General features: G+C 42.9%; 2 protein-coding genes across 9 annotated transcripts in view; one reads left to right on the top strand and one right to left on the bottom strand.

Moving 5' to 3' along the window:
- LOC135112603 (phosphoribosylformylglycinamidine synthase-like) overlaps positions 1–14,516 on the top strand; it is a 54,693-nt gene extending 40,177 nt beyond the window's left edge. For 7 of the 8 annotated variants that reach the window (XM_064027110.1, XM_064027107.1, XM_064027108.1 and 4 more), the window contains 26 exons: positions 193–366; positions 5,107–5,248; positions 5,365–5,515; positions 5,639–5,775; positions 5,973–6,091; positions 6,202–6,342; positions 6,459–6,571; positions 6,655–6,816; positions 7,059–7,166; positions 7,311–7,384; positions 7,665–7,818; positions 8,070–8,293; positions 8,528–8,638; positions 9,006–9,137; positions 9,492–9,596; positions 9,949–10,074; positions 10,288–10,515; positions 11,045–11,249; positions 11,365–11,545; positions 11,664–11,781; positions 11,962–12,157; positions 12,636–12,836; positions 12,976–13,143; positions 13,262–13,411; positions 13,545–13,673; positions 13,980–14,516. In XM_064027110.1, coding sequence (XP_063883180.1) covers positions 193–366; positions 5,107–5,248; positions 5,365–5,515; positions 5,639–5,775; positions 5,973–6,091; positions 6,202–6,342; positions 6,459–6,571; positions 6,655–6,816; positions 7,059–7,166; positions 7,311–7,384; positions 7,665–7,818; positions 8,070–8,293; positions 8,528–8,638; positions 9,006–9,137; positions 9,492–9,596; positions 9,949–10,074; positions 10,288–10,515; positions 11,045–11,249; positions 11,365–11,545; positions 11,664–11,781; positions 11,962–12,157; positions 12,636–12,836; positions 12,976–13,143; positions 13,262–13,411; positions 13,545–13,673; positions 13,980–14,176 — 3,946 coding nt within the window. In that variant the 3' untranslated portion in view covers positions 14,177–14,516. The remainder of the gene's footprint in view (positions 1–192; positions 367–5,106; positions 5,249–5,364; positions 5,516–5,638; positions 5,776–5,972; positions 6,092–6,201; positions 6,343–6,458; positions 6,572–6,654; positions 6,817–7,058; positions 7,167–7,310; positions 7,385–7,664; positions 7,819–8,069; positions 8,294–8,527; positions 8,639–9,005; positions 9,138–9,491; positions 9,597–9,948; positions 10,075–10,287; positions 10,516–11,044; positions 11,250–11,364; positions 11,546–11,663; positions 11,782–11,961; positions 12,158–12,635; positions 12,837–12,975; positions 13,144–13,261; positions 13,412–13,544; positions 13,674–13,979) is intronic. The other variant, XM_064027109.1, reaches the window with a different exon arrangement.
- Positions 14,517–16,568: 2,052 nt separating this feature from the next.
- LOC135112611 (uncharacterized) lies at positions 16,569–17,390 on the bottom strand. The gene is made up of 2 exons (XM_064027128.1): positions 17,234–17,390; positions 16,569–17,123 (listed from the first exon to the last, which is right to left on the bottom strand). The coding sequence occupies exons 1-2, from the start codon at positions 17,258–17,260 to the stop codon at positions 16,881–16,883; spliced, it is 270 nt and encodes an 89-aa protein (XP_063883198.1). The 5' UTR covers positions 17,261–17,390; the 3' UTR covers positions 16,569–16,880.
- Between the last annotated feature and the right edge of the window lie 217 nt (positions 17,391–17,607).

Raw genomic sequence — 17,607 nt, 5'->3', positions numbered from 1 at the left:
TCTCTCTCTCTCTCTCTCTCTCTCTCTCTCTCTCTCTCTCTCTCTCTCTCTCTCTCTCTCTCTCTCTCTCTCTCTCTCTCTCTCTGTACGTAGTTATGCATGTAATTGATTTATATATTTCTTATTTTAAAATACTGGTCTATCTAGATCTGCTGCTACTACTACCATTACTACTACAAAGCATTATTCCAGAAGTGGTGAAGAAGAAGCACAGACGCAGGATGTGATGCAGGTGCTGGGCAGGGAGGCAGCGTGTCAGATGTGGGGGCTGCTGGGAGACCCTTGGCTGCCTGACTCAGGGCTGCACATCACCACACAGCTGCAGGCCAGCCACGACTCTCAGGTTCTGGTGGAGATTGGGCCCAGGTATGTAGGTTTTTTGGATAATATTGAAATAACTTAAGTGTTTCCATCCAAAGGCTTGATTAAGTTAAAAGTCCTGTTCCCACATTGGCAAATTTGGATGGCAAATGGTTTTTGATTGAGACTTGTTCACAGCAGTCACAGTACAGTAAAATCCCTTTCATCCGGCATTCGAGTATCCTGCAGCTTCAAGTATCTGGCACATATTTCCCCGAGCCTTAAAATCAATAAAATATCAATGTGTACTCATAAAATCGATTAAAATTCCCGCGCGAGGCATACTTTGCCCCCTCGCCACCAGAGCGCACTGCTTCGCGCCACCCGCGTTCCACTACACTGTGTTTACTCAGTGACTCAGTCCCGCGTGTGCACTGTTTATCGCTTGATGCCTTCATCATGCCTAAAGTTGTAGAAAAGAGGAAGTGTGTTGTGCACTCACGGGCTAAGGAATAGTGCTGTGAGGGCAGAGTGGTGGTGACGCTAGGAAGGCAGGGATTTGTGTTACATTGCTTTGGTCGGCACTGGTCAGTCTTGCCACACACACTCCTAATAGCGATCAGTATTTGCATATTCCCGGCAGCTTCTTCCTCCATCAAGCAGCACCAGAGAGACACAGCTACTTAAGGTGAGTAGTGTTGGCAGCCTCCTCCTGTCAGCCTTATCGCCCTCACCGTAACACACTCCTCCCGCGGACTTCCTGTCAGTTTATTCGTTATTTGGGTGTTTTTGAGGTTATTTATTATTTATTTAGGGTTTTCTCGCATCTGAGTCTGAAAATTTAGCTAAATATTGAAGGGAGATCTATGTAAACAAACAGATAGAGGTAGGGCGTCCTTATTATGAGCTTTTATCTGCTTCATCTCTTATTTATTGTAAGCCTAACACGTCACAAAGTGGAGCCACATGACTAAGCTTTCATATCCGCTAGCTAGATATATCCGCCATTGCCTCATTTAGTTACGATGGAAAAATAACAGGCAAAATAGTGGCCGTTCTCTCCGCTGCCAAGGGCCGCCATGATTGCTGGCCACCTCTGCCAACCTGTTGGTTCCAGTATTTTTTTGGTAATTTTCTTAACTTATTTATTCTGCTCGTATAGCATATTTTTATGGTTTATAAAAATCATTATTTGCTTTAGAAGTGTTTTCGTTGCTTGTGTTGAGTTGTTTTCAATTTTGTGTTGCTTTACGAAAATGTGGGATGTTTTTTTGGCAGTATTTTGACAAACTTGTTTTTTTTATTTCACGCTCTAATTACATCTTTTGTGTTTCTAAAAATCGCTTATGATTTTTAAAGTGTTTTTTCGTTCCTGTTGAGAGAAATAAGTGGACTTTAAAAATGGTTTATGGTCCTGTTAAAAGTTGTGATTACAACACTTTTTGTGTTATTGTCTCTCTATTTCAGCTTGTAACTAACTTTTCATTGCTTGAAAAAATAGTTCGTATGTTTTAAAGTGTTTTATCTTGTTGTTGAGTCAAAATGGGTGGACTTTTCAGTGATTTTTAATCGTGTTTAGGTTCCAACACTTGTTTTTTACACAATTTCGGTTTTATTTGTTTACTTCTTGTTCCAGGTAACTTTTGATGGTGTAAGATGATCGTTCAGATTTTTAAAAATTTTTTACGTTCCTGAAAATTCAAATGTTGTGGACTTTTCAATGATTTAAATGGTGCCGAATATTTCAACATTTTTTCCATAATTCATTTGGATATTTTTTAAATACTACTCAAGCTGGAGCTGTTATAATATTGTGAATATTAGTTAAAGTATTTATCAAGTCAGAATATATAAGGCATTCGAGCCTAGCTCCATTTTTTCGAGGGGTCAATTTCAAAATGAAATCCGTTACGGTACGTAAAACATCCGTGACGTCACTGCCGCCATCATGGACTCGGGACCTTGATCGGCTCCGCTGTCTCCTCGGTAATATTTATCGTATTTTGCAGTGTTTTCCTGGTGTTTCCACATGTTTCTAAACTCAGATATGTAGATAAGAGTAGAATGAGTAAGAAAATAAGAGAAATAGAGGAGGAAGAGGAAGGGAGAAGGAATAGAGGAGGTGATAAAACAGGAAAATGCTAAGAAAACAATATTTAGGTTAATTTTTTTCCTGCTGCCCTGTCTGTCTTTGTAGTATTTGTCTTCCGTGACAGTGCTTTCAGTGTATTTGGTGTGTTTAGGGGGGTGTTGGAGTGTGTCTGGAGGTGTTGAGTTTTTTTTTTTTTTTTTTTTTTTTTTTTTTTTTTTTAAATGTAGGAAGGACACTGGTCAAGGGCAACAAAAATCTAATAAAAAAAAAAAATGCCCACTGAAATGCCAGTCCCATAAAAGGGCCAAAACAGTGGTCAAAAATTGATGGATAAGTGTCGTGAAACCTCCCTCTTGAAAGAATTCAAGTCATAGGAAGATGGAAATACAGAAGCAGGCAGGGAGTTCCAGAGTTTACCAGAGAAAGGGATGAATGATTGAGAATACTGGTTAACTCTTGCGTTAGAGAGATGGACAGAATAGGGGTGAGAGAAAGAAGAAAGTCTTGTGCAGCGAGGCTGCGGAAGGCGGGGAGGCATGCAGTTAGCAAGATCAGAAGAGCAGTTAGCATGAAAATAGCAGTAGAAGACAGCTAGATATGCAACACTGCGGCGGTGAGAGAGAGGCTGAAGACAGTCAGTTAGAGGAGAGGAGTTGATGAGACGAAAAGCTTTTGATTCCACCCTGTCTAGAAGAGCAGTATGAGTAGAACCCCCCCAGACATGTGAAGCATACTCCATACATGGACGGATAAGGCCCTTGTACAGAGTTAGCAGCTGGGGGGGGGTGAGAAAAACTGGCAGAGACGTCTCAGAACGCCTGACTTCATAGAAGCTGTTTTAGCTAGAGATGAGATAAGAAGTTTCCAGTTCAGATTATAAGTAAAGGGCAGACCGAGGATGTTCAGTGTAGTTGAGTGTCATTGAAGAAGAGGGGATAGTTGTCTGGAAGGTTGTGTTGAGTTGATAGATGGAGGAATTGAGTTTTTGAGGCATTGAACAATACCAAGTTTGCTCTGCCCCAATCAGAAACTTTAGAAAGATATGAAGTCAGGCGTTCTGTGGCTTCCCTGCATGATATGTTTACATCCTGAAGGGTTGGACGTCTATGAAAAGACGTGGAAAAGTGCAGGGTGGTATCATCAGCGTAGGAGTGGATAGGACAAGAAGTTTGGTTTAGAAGATCATTAATGAATAATAAGAAGAGAGTGGGTGACAGGACAGAACCCTGAGGAACACCATTGTTAATAGATTTAGGAGAAGAACAGTGACCGTCTACCACAGCAGCAATAGAACGGTCAGAAAGGAAACTTGAGATGAAGTTACAGAGAGAAGGATAGAAACCGTAGGAGGGTAGTTTGGAAATCAAAGCTTTGTGCCAGACTCTATCAAAAGCTTTTGATATGTCCAAGGCAACAGCAAAATTTTCACCAAAATCTCTAAAAGAGGATGACCAAGACTCAGTAAGGAAAGCCAGAAGATCACCAGTAGAGCGGCCTTGACGGAACCCATACTGGTGAGCAGATAGAAGGTTGTGAAGTGATAGATGTTTAAGAATCTTCCTGTTGAGGATAGATTAAAAATCTTTAGATAGGCAGGAAATTAAAGCAATAGGACGGTAGTTTGAGGGATTAAAACGGTCACCCTTTTTAGGAACGGGTTGAATGTAGGCAAACTTCCAGCAAGAAGGAAAGGTAGATGTTGACAGACAGAGCTGAAAGAGTTTGACTAGGCAAGGTGCAAGCACGGAGGCACAGTTTCAGAGAACAATAGGAGAGACCCCATCAGGTCCATAAGCCTTCTGAGGGTTTAGGCCAGCGAGGGCATGGAAAACATCATTTAGGGGGTGTGCGCGCACTCTCTCTCTCTCTCTCTCTCTCTCTCTCTCTCTCTCTCTCTCTCTCTCTCTCTCTCTCTCTCTCTCTCTCTCTCTCTCTCTCTCTCTCTCTCTCTCTCTCTCTCTCTCTCTCTCTCTCTCTCTCTCTCTCTCTCTCTCTATATATATATATATATATATATATATTATATATATATATATATATATATATATATATATATATATATATATATAACCTAAATTCTGTATTTGGAAAGTGGCAGTTTTGCATAATTTTTGGAATAATTACATATGTACGATAATTTTACCAGAAGTACAATAATTTCAACCTGTGTAGTACGATAATATGGCCAAAACAATCTGGCAATGCTGGTTGTGCTTACACTTAAGCAGTAGTAGTGCTGCAGCACTGTCGCTGTGGTATTGCATTGTTGTTGCAGCAAGTTCACCTCGTTCACAGTGCTGTTGCAGCAGATTTGTCATGGTAGCAACCTCTGCTAGATGCCCTGTACACCTTAATTCTAGGGTCAAATGACAGTGGATTGGCCTGACCTCTCTCAACAGATAGAAAGATATGCATGCATGTGTGTGTTTGTAGAGAGAGAGAGAGAGAGAGAGAGAGAGAGAGAGAGAGAGAGAGAGAGAGAGAGAAATTCTTGAGGGAATAAATCTAATTGTTTATATTCCCAAGGGAGATGCAGACCAGGTAGGGTACTAAAGGTGAATACAAATGAAGCCAGAGCTTTACCTGAAGACTTATTCAAGACATGTCTTTGCCTACTGGGAGGGGCTTATATTTCTCAAGATTTGGAAATGAGTATAGAACAAGCACAGTATTTACTGTAGTTGATATTACATTACTGTATGTTCTCTACACAGGCTGACCTTCACCACAGCCTGGAGCACCAATGCAGTCAGCATATGTCAGGCGGCAGGGCTGACATGTGTGAGGCGCCTAGAGCGAGCTCACCGTTACCTGGTGACTGCCTCTGCTCCTTTCTCACAGGAGGACAGGCAGAAGGTTGGGTGGACTTGTATGATGTTTCACTTCTCCACATTGAGTACTAATATCAGGATACATGTTGTTTAATTACTTTTGTAGCACAATTTATCTCATAGGAAAAAAAAATGTTGCAGCTGGTGGCAGCACTACATGACCCCATGACCCAGCAGGAATATGTTAAGCCCCTGGACAGCTTTACTCTCAAAGTGGAGCCAGAAGACTGGATAGAAGTGGATGTGTTGGGGAGTGGCAAGGCAGCATTGCAGGAAATCAACAAGAAAATGGGTGAGTGATAAACTTGTGAAACTCTGAAGGTGATATCACTTGTCGCAGGTTAGCTGGTTAAGCTGAAACACAAGTCACCACAGTCTTGCATCACAACAGAGGTTTCTATTTGCATCACTACAGGACTTGCTTTTGATGACTGGGATGTAGACTATTACACTGAACTCTTCAAGACAAAGGTGCAGCGAAATCCAACCACAGTAGAGCTGTTTGACCTTGCCCAGTCCAACTCTGAGCACTCTCGACACTGGTTCTTCAAGGTAAGTGACACATAAAATATGTAGTGCCTAGAGTTCTTGTACATGATTGACAATGATGAAAGGAGAATGTAAGAAATATTTTACGCATTTCTTCTGGAAACTGAACACAAAACCATTCTGTTAGCGACCAAATACATTTTATATGGCAGAAGGTGACATCTCTGTGCTAATTCCCTATGGCTTGTTGTTAATTCAAGGGGAAATACTGGGTGGAAGGAGAGAAGCTGCCCTGTTCTCTCATGGAAATGGTGGCAGCAACCAACACTACAGCCACCACCCACCCTAACAACATCATTGCTTTCTCAGACAACTCCAGGTGAGATGCAGGTGTACAGTATAGGAGCTAAGAGTTGATCACCATTCTTTTTGCACCAGAAGCTATGTATTTCCCTCATGTGTGACTGAGGGTTTGTCCTTTCCCCACAGTGGCATCAAGGGATGGGAGGCAGCTGTCCTGGTGCCATCAGACCCATGTGCTGCCTCAGAGGTCAAGGTGGAACGTCGCCTCAGGCACATCATCTTGACTGCAGAGACACACAACTTCCCCACTGGTGTTGCTCCCTTTAGGTGTGTGTATACTTCATCAGTGTACACTGCACTTTTTACATTATTAGTGTATAGTATGTGATTCCTTAACTTTCAATGTAAAGACTGGTTTGTAATGATTGTGTCCATTCTCCCAGTGGTGCCACAACAGGGACAGGCGGCAGGATTCGTGATGTACAGGCAGCTGGCCGAGGTGGACATGTGGTGGCAGGCACTGCTGGCTATTGCTTTGGGAATCTGCTGATCCCTGGTGAGAGAAATAGGAATTTACATCATGAATAATGTAGTTGATCATTATAATATGGGTAATTTGTGTTCATCTGCCTTCTCCAGGCTATGATTTACCTTGGGAGGAGAAGGATGTGGAGTATCCAAGTAACTTTGCTCCATCACTAGAAGTAGCCATAGAGGCCTCTAATGGAGCCTCTGATTATGGCAATAAGTTTGGTGAGCCCATCATAGCTGGGTTTGCACGCTCCTTTGGCCTCGGTGTGGGTGAGTGAGAACTTGGTTGATGTCTTCAATTCAGACTTGTCAATTCCATAGTCCTAGGTAACATCTAGTTGCTAACACTGGTATGAGACCAGGGTTGTTTTGATTTAGCTTAATAACATTTGTGAAAATATATAGATGTGAAACTTCCTTTTAACAGAAAACAGAAAAAAGCCCTAAATTCTGAAGATAATAATGCTCTTCCATAACTTTAGCTGATTTGAGGGTTTCCTAACTTGCCACAGGAGGGCCAGGTCACACAGAGAGGAGGGAGTGGATCAAGCCCATCATGTTCAGTGGAGGCATTGGAACCCTGGATGCCACCATGGTGAAAAAATACGAACCTCAAGAAGGTATCCTGCTGCTCATACTGTTCATGTCAGTTTGTCATTTCCTTGGGAGTTATAAGAAATAAGTCAAAATTTGTATATTGGGCAATAACATCATTGTGTTGAGGTTGAGACTCCCAGTGATGAGTGTGTTTGTGTGTGGTGCAGGTGCCAGGATTGTAAAGGTGGGCGGCCCAGTGTACAGGATTGGGGTTGGGGGTGGAGCGGCCTCCTCCATACAGGTAAGCACAAAAGGCCACCTGTATTTGTAAAGTTGTTTCCTTAATGTTGACCTTAAACACATTGATAGTGAACATTGAACTGTATTGATACATGGCATTTGTGTATATTGTATGTATTTAGAGAATGTACTGAATGCAGTATTTCTGATTCTAGTTCTAATTGTGGCATTACAAGTCATAATCTTTATGTTTATTACTTTTCCATGTAGTTTATAAGATCCCCCCCCCCCAAAAAAAAAAATGTCAGGATTAAAAATGCCTCATGTTTTGGTGCATCCAGGTTCAGGGGGACAATGAACCCATGCGTGATCTTGGGGCGGTGCAGCGTGGGGATGCCGAGATGGAGCAGAAGATGAATCGGGTCATACGAGGCTGCCTGGAGATGGAGGTCAATCCCATCATGGCCCTGCATGACCAAGGGGCTGGAGGAAATGGTGAGTCTCTCTCTCTCTCTCTCTCTCTCTCTCTCTCTCTCTCTCTCTCTCTCTCTCTCTCTCTCTCTCTCTCTCTCTCTCTCTCTCTCTCTCTCTCTCTCTCTCTCTCTCTCTCTCTCTCTCTCTCTCTCTCTCTCTCTCTCTCTCTCTCTCCTGAATACATCCATAATTATCATCAGTTATACAGTTCTGTGCATTGAGTGTATTCCCTTCATCAGACTGTGTGTCACTTTGCCTTCAATTTCCTGCAGCCAATGTCCTGAAAGAGTTGATGGAGGGGGCAGGTGGCCTGGTGTTTCGGGACAGCTTCACCTTGGGGGATCCCACCCTGTCCACTTTGGAAGTTTGGGGTGCTGAGTATCAGGAATCTAATGCCCTTCTGGTGCAGCCCAATGATCTTCCTGCCCTGGCCCTGTTAGCTGCCAGGGAGAGGTGCCCCATAGACACTGTTGGTTATATCTCTGGGGACAACAAGGTGCTGTACTGTCAACAGTATTGCAATAAATAGGTGCACACTGCATGATATTACCTATGACATGTGATATTCTCATAATAATAATTTAACATGACTTCATATCAGTTTTTGTAAGGAGATAGACAGATGATGACTATCACTCATGGCAGTATAGTGTGATATCCTTGTTTTGAAACTTAAAACTTCAGGATCAGTCTTTTGAAGGATATGGGCTGACAATGACAATACTTACAGGTTCGTTTGGTGGAAGGAAGGATGGAGGATGCAGCCACTCTGCTTGAGGGTGCACCAAAATACCCAGTGAATCTACACCTTGATTGGGTCCTGGGAAAGATGCCAAAGAAGGTTAGTTTTTTGCATGAGGGTGCATAGTCCATGTGAATGGAAGTGGCTACACACTGTTGTATTAATGTGTGCTGTAAATAATTCCACGTAATATATTGAGATGGTTACATCTCTTCATTATGAATATTTTGGAACATCCATTTACACACAAGAAATTGAGCCTAGAAACAGAATAGAATAACATTACTTACCTGGCTAATAACACCATTAATCAGTTTGCTGGGTGGCATGAGAAACAAATAAGTTACCAGTTGTACTGTCCTTCATTATTTTAAAGTTGTAAGCAAGTTTGTTAACATTTCTAAATACAATGATGAAATTGACTATGAAGCAAGTGGAAGAAAGTCCTGTAAATTTTCTTATAAAGGAATTTAGATGGACCAAAGAAAGAGTGGAGTCACTTCCCCTGGTGTTGCCGGAGAGCCTGAGTGTGAGGGAGGCCCTAAAGCGAGTCCTGAGGCTGCCGTCTGTTGCCAGCAAGCGCTACCTCACCAATAAGGTAAAGGTGGATTATTAACTTTTATGAAAAATTGATTTAATATAATATGTTATTATTACTTTGTATCGCAAATATGTTTACTTCAATGTTGAAGTTGTATACTGAAGTAAATTAATAGGAACATAAGAAATTGATATTCAATTTTGGTTAATAGTGTTGACAGGATGGCATCTCTAATCACATACTTTACTACTAACACTTTTCTTGTATCTTCACTCTACTAACAAAAAAATCCTTGGAAACATCACTAGGTGCCCCATTGAAAAGATAATGCATAACCACATAACTTAAAATGTAGTGAGACCCAAAACTCGCATGGTCTTTTGGTGAAGAACATGCTGATGGTTCCCTCAGGTGGATCGCTCAGTGACAGGCCTGGTGGCTCAGCAGCAGTGTGTGGGGCCCTTCCACACTCCACTGGCTGATGTTGCTGTCACTGCTGCTTCTTTCTTCAGCAAGGTTAGGAAATCACACATCACTGGAGGTCCAGATTCAGATGCACTCCATGGTTTTGTTGTATGTGGTGCCTGATGATGATGTTTTATTCATGCTTTGGAAGAGTTTGGCAAGTCTTTTAATAGTAGTACTTTGCAATAAACTGAGAGGCAAAATATGTTTAAAAAATAAACTAAAAGACAAACTATTTAAAAAAAATTACTGGGGTGATTCAATATTTACATAACTTTTACTGATATTTAATCATAATTGGTACTTCCTTGTAAGTATATTTTTTTTCATGCATAATCACTTTTATTATTTCATGATGGACAAATTGTTGGCAGCAGTATGTTGATGAATATTTTCCCCATAGGAAGGAACTGCTACAAGTATTGGTGAGCAACCAGTGAAGATATTGGTGAACCCTCAGGCTGGTGCTCGCCTCACAGTGCTGGAAGCCGTGGCTAACCTTGCTGCTGCTCCTGTCTCTCACTTGAAGGTCTGTTGAACTACTGTGAAAATTACTGTGAAAATTACCTGACCTGGGACATGAAACTGATGCAGATGGCTGATCTTAGCTAAAGTTTTGATGACAGTGAAATTTGTTTTATGTATTAAAGGTCTAATTTATTGTTGGGTCAGAAACTGAAGAAACTTGTTTATGATGGACATAATATGTATCCTTTTACATCATTATTTTCTTCACTACCAGGATGTCAAGTGTTCAGCAAACTGGATGTGGCCTGCCAAGCTGCCTGGTGAGGGTTGGTCCTTGTATCAGGCATGTGAAGCCATGTGTGATGTCCTGAAAGCTGTGGGTGTTGGTGTAGATGGCGGAAAGGACTCGCTGAGCATGGCAGCAAGAGTAGCAGGGGGAGTGGTGAAGGCTCCTCCAGGCCTTGTTGTGTCTACATATGCTCCCTGCCCTGATATTACCAAGGTGAGGAAACAAAACTTGCAACTACTACTCAGTTGGTGATGAGATTGTTGACACTGTGTAAACTGAATTATTATTTTAAGTTACTGACTGGCAAGCATCAAGTAATGCTTTTGACTTTACTTACCTACAGGCAGTCAGGGCAAGTTTAAACTTAAGAACATACCCAGCAAGGATGTTCTGGGTATAAAAGAAACACTGGTGAAGACTGTAGTATATTATTAATACTGGGCTGTACAGGTTTGCAGATAGCAGCTGCACATCTGACCCCCAAGGCAGGGTGACACAGATTGACAAGTAAATTAGCAGCCTTCACCAGTGTTTCCTTTATAAATGGAACACATGATGGGATACCCTGTCCCCCTGGACATATTAGTGGCAGCAGTTTATAGCCAGAACAAGAATACCACTCATCTTTTTGTGTTAACAGACAGGACTTGCCCAGTTAATCTGGCAGATGTAGTGGTTTGCTGTATACACCGCTAATTAGATGCATCCCACAAACAAGAGGTAATTTGGGCATCTGATCCAGGTTGTGACACCAGACCTGAAGAGTCCTGGTCGAGGAGAGGTGGGTGAGTTGGTGTGGGTGCGGCCTGTCCCTGGCTACGCCCGCCTGGCTGGGTCAGCTCTGGCACAAGTGTATGGCCAAGTGGGGAGGGATTGTCCTGATGTTGACCAACATCACATTGCAGCATTTATTGTTGCATTCAACCTTATTCAAGAGCTGCTCGATGGTCAGTATGCGTCAATGAAAAAAAAAATGTAAATTGTTCACAGTGCTGAAGTTTGCTGTTAGTTATATCATGTGTAGACAAGTGAATTGTAAGTTATGTTTATTGTTGCTTATAGAAAGAGCAGTGCTGGCACTACATGACATCAGTGATGGTGGGCTGCTGACATGCTTGCTGGAGATGTGTGTGGCTGGCTGGGGTGGAGCCAGTGTGGATGTTCCACCACCACCAGCCCCTCCATCCACTGCCACAGACAAGGCACCGCCCACTCTTGCTGCACTCTTCAGTGAAGAAGTTGGGTAAGTTGCGTAGAAAGTGAATGTGTGCCCTCGCAAGTGTACTTTCATTCATGGAATGGCTCACTTGTCAAAGTTACTCACTCATGTCTTAGGTGGTGATTTGTTTGCCATTTTCCAGGTGGGTGATGGAGGTGGGCCGTGGCCAAGCCCCTGATATTGTTCACAAGTTTGTGAGTAATGGCGTCCCTGGCACCTGTGTTCTGGGCACCACCACCAGTGTTGGGTCTCAGGCTCAGGTAACTCTTCCTCTTTGCCTTTTTCTTAGTGGTGTGATGCCTTGTCTGTCAAAAATAAATAAATGTTTTACTTCCATTAAAATGTATTGTGTTATTTTGAATGATATATACTCTCCTGCCTATCAGCAAGCCAAGATGACAATATGTACACAGATTGTAAATGAGATTTCTTGTTTGCAGGTGAATGTTCATGTTGGAGGAAAAGAAGTTTTAAATATGACTGTCCTGGAAGTTGCCAAAGAATGGGAAGAAACAAGCTATCAATTGGAAAGACTTCAGACCAACCCAGAGTGTGCCAAGCAGGAGTTCTTGAGTCTAGAGAGCTGTACTCACACCACTTACCATGTCCCCTTCTCCTATAGGGACTTTGTGTTAGGTGAGAATAAATATTTTGAAAGAATTTTGAAAGAAATGTTTTAATTACAAATATAATTCTTTTCCAGGTGTGGACTTACAAAAGAGTAAAAATATTATCTGATAATACAAATATGTTTCAAAGTTAAATGAAGGAATATTTATTTTTGTTCTCTCTCTCTCTCTCTCTCTCTCTCTCTCTCTCTCTCTCTCTCTCTCTCTCTCTCTCTCTCTCTCTCTCTCTCTCTCTCTCTCTCTCTCTCTCTCTCTCTCTCTCTCTCAATTTGAAAGCTCCTGACAATAAGTTCTCATAACAGGTTTGGATCTCAACAGAATTCACTGGCATGGTATTTTCGTACATTTGTCTTGAAGACTAACTGTTGTGGTAAATTCATGTTATTTATGGAAATCAGTGTAGGAAGCTGAGCAATTTATAAGAAATGGAAACTGTTCAGAAGCAAAAATTTGGTCTTACAAATTGTATTACTTTTATGATGCAGGGCCAGAAAGGAACCGTGTGAGTGTGCCCCGGGTGGCTGTTCTGAGGGAGGAAGGAACCAATGGGGACCGAGAGATGGTGGCAGCTCTCCTCCAGGCAGGCTTCTGTGTGCATGATGTCACCATGTCGGATCTCCTGTGTGGAGAAACCTTACTACAAGGGTTCAAGGGAGTGATTTTCCCTGGAGGATTCAGCTATGCTGGTAAATTAATAGATCAGTGTCTCTTGTATATAGAATACAGTATTACATCAGTAAATTTGGCAGGGGTGTAAAGATGTGAATCTTTCATTATATATAACCTTTAGAAACGAGAATTTTTATTTCTGCGTTTCCACCACAGATGTGTTGGGATCTGCTGTTGGCTGGGCAGGTGTGGTGCGTGGATATGGAGGACTGCGGGCAGCACTGGAGGCGTGGCGCATCAGACCAGATACTTTCTCCCTCGGTGTTTGCAACGGGTGTCAGCTGATGGCGCTGCTTGGCTGGCTTGACCCTCCCAACACAAGTGGTGAGTTACCCCTGTTGTATGAAATAGAGGTAGATAATTTTAGTACTAGGCAGTTCACAATATACTGAATGCCAAACCTGACATTGGTATTTCACACAAATTTAATTCCTTCCACCAGAGAATGGGTCACCTGGTGTGCTTCTCAAAGGTAACATCTCAGGCCGTTTTGAATCCCGGTGGTCTAGAGTTCTCATTGAGAAGACTGACTGTGTCCTGCTGAGGGGAATGGAGGGTGCCAAGCTTGGGGTGTGGGTGGCTCATGGAGAAGGTGAGAGAGATGATTGTGTGTGTGTGATATCTGCATGCTTGTTTACCTGTTTATATTACCTTCTGATAATGATACTCCAGTTTGTTGACCACCTCAGTACAAGATTTGAAATGCGAGTGGTTTACTTTTGTAGGTCGCTTCACTTTCCGGAGTGGCAAAGTGGCTGAGGCAATAGAAAGCAGCAAGTGTGTGGCTCTGCGTTACCTGGACCCGCAGGATAAGCCAACACAGCACTACCCCTTCAACCCCAACGGCTCTCAGGGTGAGTTCACTCTTGTTTGTTGTAGACATCTTGAGTGAAGGTGTTTGAAGCCTTCAGACATATCACAGTTATTTCTTTGTTATTCTTACATCTCGTATTTTATTGATGAGTAGAAAATCCTTAAGAATTTGAATGAAATTATTTTCCAGCATAGTTTTCTTTTTATATTTTATCTAGATGCTCACCCTCCTCACTGGGAAAAGAAATTGTAATGGGGATGAGGAATCTTTAATTATCAAAGTGTTGTGTGTGTGTTTCCAGTAATACTTTACAAAACTTGCCATTTATAATATTTGTTTGACTCAGGTGGTGTAGCAGGGCTAACATCAGCATGTGGGAGGCATCTGGCCCTCATGCCCCATCCTGAGAGGTGTGTCCTCACCTGGCAGTGGCCACACCTGGCACCTCCACTGCACCATGCACCAAGAGAGCCACTCAGACTAACAGCACCTTGGAGTAAACTCTTCCAGAATGCCTTTGACTGGTGCCTGGAGCATCCTTAAAGAGAAGGAGAGAAAACAAAATTGGCATGGCAGGGATCACAAATATATACAACTAAAAGAAAAGTATATCGTGTCACTTGTGGGTGAGCATATGAGTTAATGTAATGTTCAAATCTTTTTAGACCACGTAAGATCCATGACTTTTTTCCAGGACAGACTGTAAAGTGGCTTTGCACTTTGCTGGCTGTTGGTGTGGCTGTCTGGAGGATGGAGTGTACTTGCTCAAGGCAATAGTTTGCCAAACTCTTGGAATTGGATTTTGATAGCCAGTTTGTGAGTTTGTGACTAACTTTTCTTCATATTCTTTAATTATGCTAAGACAGAGTTCCTTCATTACCAATCCATGTGTTTCTTTACCTCTCCTCTCTTGATCTAAATCCCATAGAAAGTAATGAAAGGCAAATACAGATCAGGCCCAAAGACTTGCAGGAGGCACGAGATGTGGCTTAACTTGGAAATCTACTTGGTCATGCTTGCAAATAGTATGCTTAACCAATTGTAGAGAAAGGCAGAATAAATATAAGCAAATTAAATAACTGTACTGTGTGCCTAGGCTTGTGGCTATGATAAGAAGACATGAAAAACAGGATTGCTAGAATGAGCTCATGTTATCTTCATATATTCAAACACAATGGCGCCAGACAAACAGTACTTCCCAATTCAAAATTTTGTTGCAGATATCAATGCAGTGTCAAAATAAGTCTATTGGTGTCCTGCACATCATTACCCAAGTTGACTCTGAAGCTGCTAAACACATTATTATTTACTCCTAAGCAGCTATGTGCAAATGAATATGCTTTGGACAGTTAGAAATTGATATATTTGTTGTAGACCACGAATCACTCCTTAGTGTTTTATTGGGTTTCATAAATCGCCAATAAAAAAAAAATACGTTGTACACCTTCCAATTCAAGATCAAATTACCTTAAGATAATCTAGGAGTAAAGAGTAGGTATGGTACCACCGTAATTTATATTCATTTCCCTGCTGTAGATTAATGCATAGAGGTCTTAAGTATATTGTTCCTTTAAAGCAAGAAATAACAGTTTAAAGATGATTCCGTCCAGTTCTAACCGAACATTCGAATTCACAACCAATCCGCGCCACTATTGTCAACCCAATAACGTGAGCTGAACAATGGTAGGCACCCTTGCACGCTGCTGTCAACCCAACAGAGTCAGCTGGCCTGTGAGATATCGCCTTGTACGCTCCTGTTAACCCAATAGTCAGCTGTCCAATGAGGAATCGCCGTGTACGCTTCTGTCAGCCCAATAGTCAGTTGGCCAATGAGGGATCGCCTTGCACGCACCTGTCAACCCAATAGAGTCAGCTAGCCAATAGGAAACCGCCTTACACTCTCCCAAGGCGGTTCCGCGCAACTGCAGCAGTAAGCAAGGTTGGTTGGGTGTGAACTGCGTGGTGCCTTTGCTACATTTCTGCATTTATTCTTCCATCGTGGTCACCACGACTAGTGCACCAGAGATACCTTAATCCTGAAGCTCCAGCCGACTCTCCGGGAAGACATGAGTGACACCTTATGGGTGGATGGACAGTGTCAGGTAGGTGCAGTGAGTGAACCTGTTTTCTTGGGTCCGTGTGGATGAGCAGGGTGATGACTTATTGTACGTTGACTGTACGTGGTATTGTTTCTTTACTGTAATTCATTACTATGGAAATGTTGAAGCTTTTTATTTACATTTTTATTATTTATTATTAATGTATTTTTTTTCTCGTATGCCACGTCTGCCATTCGTATCCTTATACTTGCTGGATTAGCTTTTCCAACACGTTCATCTTTGTTTAGAAGACCAAGTACTCGAGTGGCCTTCAGCTCCATGTCTGCCCGCCACAAATGAACAAAAAGTCTCTCAGACAGTTATTCTGTCAGTCGGTCTCCATTCATCCATCCAACCTTGTACAGCCTATTATTAACGTTGATACAAGTCTGATGAGTTTTCTGTGTCGTCTTTGTCGTTGTCAGGAGGTACGAAGTAGGAAAACAAAGGCTGTGCTGACCTTGGTGGGGTTACATGGTTACATTGCTGCCGTCTTACGCTCTCTTCGCCCCCAGACTAGTGTTGGTTCCAGAATGGCGTCCCTTGCACAGGATGGGTATACGTATTTCCTGAACACTGTCTTCACAAGTAATTTTTAAGAAGCCGGAGGATTTTATGACTGTTACAGATCACAAAATCTACCTGATAATGAATGAAAAATGCAGTAATAGCACGTTGCGCATCATATTCCACTACGACACCAATGTTTGTGTGACTATGATACTGCTTCACACAACAAAGATGCTCACTCGTTTTACCCGAAGCGCACAAGGAGGCTATCAAAGGAATAAGAAAAATATAAGAAAATAAGGTGAAATGTATTAACACAGTGATCTAACATGATGTATTTATTAAACAAAAAATCTTTCACAACTATTAGTTCGCCACAAAATGATATCGAAAGGTGGTCTGGCTCATCGAGCAGCACAGCTCCATGCTCTGCTGTGTTCGTATTACTGTTGTTCCCCCGATGTATGCTGGGGAGGAAGGGCGGCGTTGTGCGGTGATAGTAATTTTGACATCCACCCACCGTTGCATGGCAGTCATTTGGTTTCCTCCTAGGGGAAAGGTAACATTGGGAGTAAAGTCTGGGAAGCAGCAGTGTCCGTCATCATGTTCGTCTCCAGCTGGAAGTTGAGTCAAATGCGCTATTCAGTGCCGGCCGCGGGTCTGATGTTGATATGGTGGGAGGCATAGGCGAGGCCCTCGGGGAGCGGCGCGTAGTGCTCGGCACCTGGGGTCTTGGCTACATAGCCGGGCTGCACGACGGAATAGGAGACGTATGGCACGACGCTCCACGGGGAATTGTAGGCTAAGGGCACGGGAGCTTGGGCGGGAAGCTGCACAACGAAGGCGGAGGCAAGGGCCAGGAGACTCAGCATCAGGATCACCTGTCAAGGAACATGCAGCAATGAACCCAAGGGAGAGCCTGTTAGGGGCAGTCCTCGGTTCCTGAGGGAGCAACAGCAGTTTGACAAAGCACGAAGAGCTCACAGCTTACCTTCATGTTAGAGGAGTTTTGGAGCATCGACTACAGCGGAGCTACCTTGCCCTGGCTCTTATAAAGGGGGCGAGCAGCTTGGCCTCCCCTCCCTGTGCTTCTCTCCTCCCCTTCCCCGTGACACTCCCTCTGCCCTTACTGTCCCTCCCTGCCACTCCCTTCCGTGGGCCTCGCAGCACACCTGGCCGTGTTATTACCTCGCCCCGCTGGACTTGCAGCCTCCTCCTCGTCCCTTACAGACGCCTTTGTAAATACAGTTCCTGCTTCATATTTTGTTAAACAAGATTTTGAACTGACATGAGCGTTCCAATGGTCATGGAATGCACCCGTTTTATTCAAACGGGCGATTGTATCATGAGAACGATCGCCCACGG

Source organism: Scylla paramamosain, chromosome 24 (genome assembly GCF_035594125.1).
Source record: "Scylla paramamosain isolate STU-SP2022 chromosome 24, ASM3559412v1, whole genome shotgun sequence".
NCBI lineage: Eukaryota > Metazoa > Arthropoda > Malacostraca > Decapoda > Portunidae > Scylla > Scylla paramamosain.
Note: the sequence above shows the minus strand (reverse complement) of the source record. Positions and strands in the feature narration are given on the sequence as shown.

What these genes read in the sequence shown, in the direction of transcription:
- LOC135112611 (XM_064027128.1), bottom strand. Translation starts at nt 17,260, where the DNA reads ATGCTCCAAAACTCCTCTAACATGAAG. An exon ending in AAAACTCCTCTAACATGAAG is followed by an intron (nt 17,124 to 17,233) that starts GTAAGCTGTGAG and finishes GTTCCTTGACAG; the next exon opens with GTGATCCTGATGCTGAGTCT.